General features: G+C 33.6%; 1 protein-coding gene across 1 annotated transcript; it reads right to left on the minus strand.

The window, feature by feature from the left end:
• Positions 1-554: 554 nt before the first annotated feature.
• LOC108484627 (gamma-glutamylcyclotransferase 2-3) lies at positions 555-5689 on the minus strand. The gene is made up of 8 exons (XM_017788482.2): positions 5305-5689; positions 5116-5192; positions 4435-4488; positions 2887-2943; positions 2751-2791; positions 2594-2665; positions 1138-1217; positions 555-1013 (listed from the first exon to the last, which is right to left on the minus strand). The coding sequence occupies exons 1-8, from the start codon at positions 5540-5542 to the stop codon at positions 934-936; spliced, it is 699 nt and encodes a 232-aa protein (XP_017643971.1). The 5' UTR covers positions 5543-5689; the 3' UTR covers positions 555-933.
• Between the last annotated feature and the right edge of the window lie 247 nt (positions 5690-5936).

A 5936-nucleotide genomic window follows, 5' to 3' on the forward strand; every position in this document is an offset into this window, starting at 1 on the left:
AATAGAAATCTTTTATCAATTCACCCTTATGAAATAATTAGTAGTCATGTGATTTGTAATATAATGAAAAACACTATTTATGCATAAATCAAATTGGTGACTGCCACCTTTCCACAACCACTTGAAAGACATGATGATAAAACAGCCATGCATTTTTGATGAGGTCATATAGGATTCACCATGCTCCAACTTAAATAATAATGGGTTTTCCTTTCACTGCAATGGAAAGAGATTAAACAATGTTGGAAGCTCCATTATTTCAGATATTTCATTGCAAAAAAAAAATGTATATAAAGGGAATACACAAGTTGCTGTAAAGTGGCGGAAAATGGCAACAAATTGAACCAAGGGATCACAATCTAAATTTAGTATAATTAGTGACCCTGGAAAATTTCACAATGGTGACGATCAATTTGCCGTTCAACAGTTGCAAGCACCTGAGTTTTTTTTTTCTTTCTTTTCTTATTTTTAATGACAAGTTCCCGCTGTTGTGGATGACTCATCCAGGCATAAACCAGAAGCCGTTGATCATGGTGGACTACACCAAGACTTGCTTACATATTTAATTAACTTTTTCATAAACAAATCCATCATCATAGTGGGACAACGATGAATCAAACGTTAACATAGCTTTCGTCATCGAAGAACAAGCAGGTTTAATAGGGAAAAATACCCGAATTAGAAATGAAGGAAAAAAATATGGAAAACGCCCACTTTCAGAAACTGTTTGCTTGTGGGGATGAAGTTATTGTTTGTAGAATTGGGGTGACTGTGTCCCACACTATAAGAAACTATGTTTCGGTGTGTGTCCCGGTCCAGAGCAAAACATGGAGGAACATGCAATTTCCATGATGCTAACATCTATAATGCCATTCATGCTTTTTCCTAGGTTTGTGATTTATTCTCTCATTTTTCCTTTCCAACAAATTTGCATCATGATGCAGTATGCTCGGATTCTGAAAGAATGCGCCTTGCTTCGTTTGCAAGATCCATTAAGTGTTTATCTTTACAACCTGACCAGGAAGAAAGAAATGGCAAAGTGTAGTATTGGTTGGAAATCATATTAAGCAAAGAGGTATGGAACATATGATTGAAGTGGAAGAAAACAAATTCAGAAGGTAGTGAAAAGAAGCTCACCAATCTGAAGAAGAGCCTTTTCTAGTTGGAAAAGATATTCTCTGTTTGGTCCCGAGGGGCCTTCCGCACGAACAATTTGCCTGTACATAGGAGGAAATAATGAATCAAAACTGGGTATTACTGCTAGAATTGACAGCTATATATCTAAATGATTCACAGTATGATGATGAAGCAGATTATCAATGATAGACCACTGCAGAAAACTCATTATGGGGCCTTTAATTTTTCAGTAGCACATCTGTGGGGGAGGAGTCTTCTATTTGGAAGAAGATTTGGCCACAAATTTAAGAAATGATTTTAGGACCTGATAACATAGAAATGTCAATTCTAGTTTTGAATTATTTGAAACTTGATTAGCAACCTAACAATGAGTCTATTGGCCACAAAGTGTTGGCTCTAACTCCTCATTTCAGCACCAGAATTAGAGGGTTGAATTCATTCAATAAATACCGCACTTGCAGTACCTGGAGGCAGGACACAATTGAACGTAACCAGAAGAAAGCTGATAGACATAGGATCATTTGTTTAAACACAATCTCCACTGTTGTATTCAATAAACAAAGTTGGCCACGACTGTAGAAAACACTATGAAATTCTGCATGTGGGAATACTAGACATTATGAGGTTTTTGGGCCAAAACTGGCTTGGAAGGCAGGGCTGAGCTAAAAAAGACAATCCAGAAATCGAAAATCAATCAGAACATTGGTATTTAGACGGTTTAGTTTCATAAGTTAAAAAGCTTGCAATTACTCGAACCGAACCAAACCAAACCAGACCGAGCTGAACTGAATTTTATTTTGTATTTAATTTATAATTAATTTGATTTTTTATGATGTAAAAAGATAAATATTTTATATTTAAAATAATGAAAGTAATTTAGAAATACTATATAAAAACTAATTTTAAAAAATATATTTATGAAAAAGACTTTGAATTTTTAGCAAGTAATGTCCAAAAGGCATAAAGCAAACTTATTTAGTAATGTCCAAAAGGTAATAAAATCCAAATACCCAAATACCCAAAACCTAAAATTGTTTAGAAAACCTGAAAAATGAACCGAATCGAATTATCATGGATGGTTCAAAAAATTCCACAAACAAAAACAAAGAAAAAGAGGATCGAACTGAAGCTAGCCTTATTGGAAGGTAAATCCCTTTTTAGCTACTATCCTTAAACTTGGACAGAATACTTTCATCAATGACATGTAGAAACAAAAGGGTATTTGGAAAGCAGCATGGCACTAGTGCTTAGATTTTGCATTTCGTTCCATAGCATTCAATAATTCTGCAGAAAATTCTGTTAATGGTTTTTCCTTTTTTTTGTCCAAATGGGGATCTTGGAGAGAAAATGTTTTGATTAATTTGTTTGCTTTTACCCCATCCTTTCGTAGGTTTGGTGGTTTAAACATTGATTATATCATAGTTGGAGAGAAAATGCATAGATTGAAATAACATACTTGGCAATGTCTTCTATAGAAGCAGGCCCCAAGTAGTTCGGATTAAGCTTCTTGTCAGGAGATGCTATGTACCTGAAGATTTGGTGTCAAACTATAGAATTTCATTATCTTCAATGATAATAATGTAAGAAAAGAATGCCATTCAGAAAACACTTACACCATTACTCCAGAAATGGCTGGAGTTGTAGCTAAGGGATCCTGAGACGAAGTTCAATAGAAATACATGAACATAAAAAGCTTACATTATACTAGCGTTTCTTAACTTGACAAATGTATCGACATTCAAAACTCACGGTGAAGAAATCAACATAAGCTTTCTTGTCATACTGCTTCTCCCTCACTTCTAAATACTGCGTACAATCAAAAAAAAAAAAAAAAAAGGAAGAAAGAAGTAATGATCACAAATGAATAAAAAATTTTAGGCTGCTAAAAGTAAATCACAGGCAAGTCAACACAAACAAAAAGCTGAATTATATGAATGGAGAAGAAAGACTTGAATACTTTGTCACAGCTAACAAGCCTTTAATAACAACAATCTGCAAACGAGGAGTAAGAATATTTAAGAACAATATAAGAAGGCGAAAATGGCCCATTTCAATAAAAGAAGATTAAAGATGGAGATATCCAAAGGACATTTTTTCTTCAAAACAATTTTTTTAGTACAATAATGCTAATAGGAGGAGAAAGATGTTTGTAGCTAGATAAACTTGGTTAACTATATATGTACCAATAACAACATAGCATTTCTCTATTGTGAGTCTGTTAGACATCAATTAGTATCTTGGTATTGAAGACGTTAATTGTTATTTTTATTAGAGATTTTCTTTAATTAAAAGTATATGGTATTTGGAGTCTTTCTTTATTTAGAGTTTCTTAGCTTATATGTCTTTTATTCAAATAAGTAAACTTATATAACCTCTATTGAAGAGGCAAATTGGTAGTAATAAAATTAAGTCAGAATTTATTCCAATATTTCAGAGGTTTAAGACTATCTTTTAACAAGTCTAAGGTCTGGAATTCCTTTCAATGAGTTCTACTTGTTCATCATAAGTCATTCAATCAAGGAAAGAGCCCTGCTAAGGCAGACAACTTGCTTATGAATCGTCCTGTGACAAGATCCATCAGTCGGGATTGTAGTAAAATGCCATTGTCAAAGTTTAGGCTGCTCGAATTTTGCCACCGTTACCACAAGAATTGCCTCTCTTTTCATTTTAATCTGCCTACTAATTCACCAGGTCATTTCTTATTCAGAAATCTCTGGATCTAAAGTTTTCTTCAACTTCCAGATAAGTCCTAGGATGTTAACAAAATAAAATTAAACTACAGGAGTGACATTAAGCAGGAAGGTATATACACAGTGTAAACTTACACATCTGCTGAGATATTTAGGGTCAATGCCATTCAGAAAAGGAAATATATTAGGCTATAATTATCTTCAAATTCAACCTTGTTATTGATATTCAATCATCCAACTCTAAACTTTGTATTTACCAACCTATTCAGACAGTGCAATACCATTGGTAATTTTGGGGTGAGATCATTTCCCTTCAAAACAATTCAGTATAACAGCAACCCAAAGTCCCCAACTAATCCTCTAAAATCACAGTATCAACGTGCTATTGTAAAAAAGATGTCTTTGGGAATGATAAGAAACTAAAATTAATAACTTCCTTTTCCATTTTTATAAGGAGCAACTAAGCACCACAAACATGATAGCAGTACTTTAATCAGAGCTTAAGCAGTAAGAGGAAAGAATGATGGATGACACTAATGGATAAACATTTCGAGAAAGCTATATGTCATATGAATACAATTTAAGAAAGTCATTCTCAGGAGCATACCGTTATTGCAGTTTCTTTATCTTCCTCCTTGGATATCTTGTAAGCAGCTCCCCACTAGGACCTCACAAGATTGAAAAAAGCTATTTAGTTCAAATACTAGCTCATTCAATAAGTTCACATAGAACACTAAACAAAATATGTTGAAATCCACAATCCAGGCAAAAGAACTTGCATACCAAAAACGTCAATTAAATAGTTCTCACAGAAATGCACAATAGAAATGTTGTTTATCCTTTAAATAAGAGAAGAAAGAAGTACACAAATTTGCAGTGCATTCAAAGGTGTGTTTGATAAATGAAATTCTAGAGATAAGCATCCCACATATGATACAGCACTCTTATAAAATAGAAATGAGTTTCTATTAATAAACAACTACTTTGATGATGCATTTTAGTTAACATTGCATTACTAAACAGCTTTGCAGTGCATTAACAAGTGAATTTGACAAATGAAATTCTAGAAGCAAACATCTCACATCACTCTCATCAAATAGATATGAATTTCTCTGAATATATGCATTATTAACAAGCTTAAAAAAATTTAAAAAATGTTTTCCATTAGTAAAGACCATAATTTATTATTCTCATGATTGAGTGACCAATTATACATATAATAGTTGACAATTCACTATAAACTAAACAAGCAGAATGATGGATAATTGGGAAATAAAAAGTAACTTACACAGACTTCCCCAGGAGCAGGCTCCAATGTGACAGTTCTCCCAGGATACTCAGGCGTCCCTCTGTGATCAGTACTCCCTGTTTTAACAAAAAACTCACTATCATTTCGTTCAAATATTCAATAAAAATTATAAATATTTATATTAAAAAAGTATAGTAAAAGCAAACAAATTATACATAAAGAGAGGACCTTGATAGAATACACGGCGATAGTCCTTGATGAAACCAACAAGACGATCATCATAGTTAAACCCAGCTTTCCAAATAAGAGAACCGTATCCAAAGACCCACATCGCCATTTTTATTACGTGGTTCGAGTTTCGAGAACTCCCACAGCAAAGGAACTTGGTTAGACAATATTGCGAGAGAGAAAAAGAGAGACGGAACTGAGTCAGAAAGAAAAGTGAGCAGATAAAAGAAGACAACATCCAATGAGAGACGATCAAAAAGGTTTAAAACAAAAGGGAAACAGTGCCAAAGTGGCTGATCGTGTAATGCTGTGATTGGTACTTATGCACGATCAAGATTTATTTGGAGTTAAAGATCTTGGGTTGGGTCTTTACATTTTGTTGTTTAGTGAATCATTAATTCTGTCCATGGGCTTCTCCTCATAATAATAAAAATATTTATAAAAATATATAAAATTGAAGACAGTTGCCGTTAGGCTTGTCCAAGGTTCAGGTAGTCCGCCCAGCCTGTTAGGCTCGGCCCGATTTTGGTTTAAATTTATTACCTTCCTAAGGTTCTTTGTGTTTTGTATTAGTCTTCTTACGCTTTGGAACACATGTACATATTGAGGCTATTTTACCAAACTAACTTAAA

This window comes from Gossypium arboreum, chromosome 6 (assembly GCF_025698485.1).
Source record: "Gossypium arboreum isolate Shixiya-1 chromosome 6, ASM2569848v2, whole genome shotgun sequence".
Classification (NCBI taxonomy): domain Eukaryota; kingdom Viridiplantae; phylum Streptophyta; class Magnoliopsida; order Malvales; family Malvaceae; genus Gossypium; species Gossypium arboreum.

What these genes read in the sequence shown, in the direction of transcription:
- LOC108484627 (XM_017788482.2), bottom strand. Translation starts at nt 5,542, where the DNA reads ATGTTGTCTTCTTTTATCTGCTCACTTTTCTTTCTGACTCAGTTCCGT. An exon ending in CTTATGTTGATTTCTTCACC is followed by an intron (nt 2,792 to 2,886) that starts GTGAGTTTTGAA and finishes ACTTCGTCTCAG; the next exon opens with GATCCCTTAGCTACAACTCC. An exon ending in GCCATTTCTGGAGTAATGGT is followed by an intron (nt 2,666 to 2,750) that starts GTAAGTGTTTTC and finishes CCAAATCTTCAG; the next exon opens with GTACATAGCATCTCCTGACA.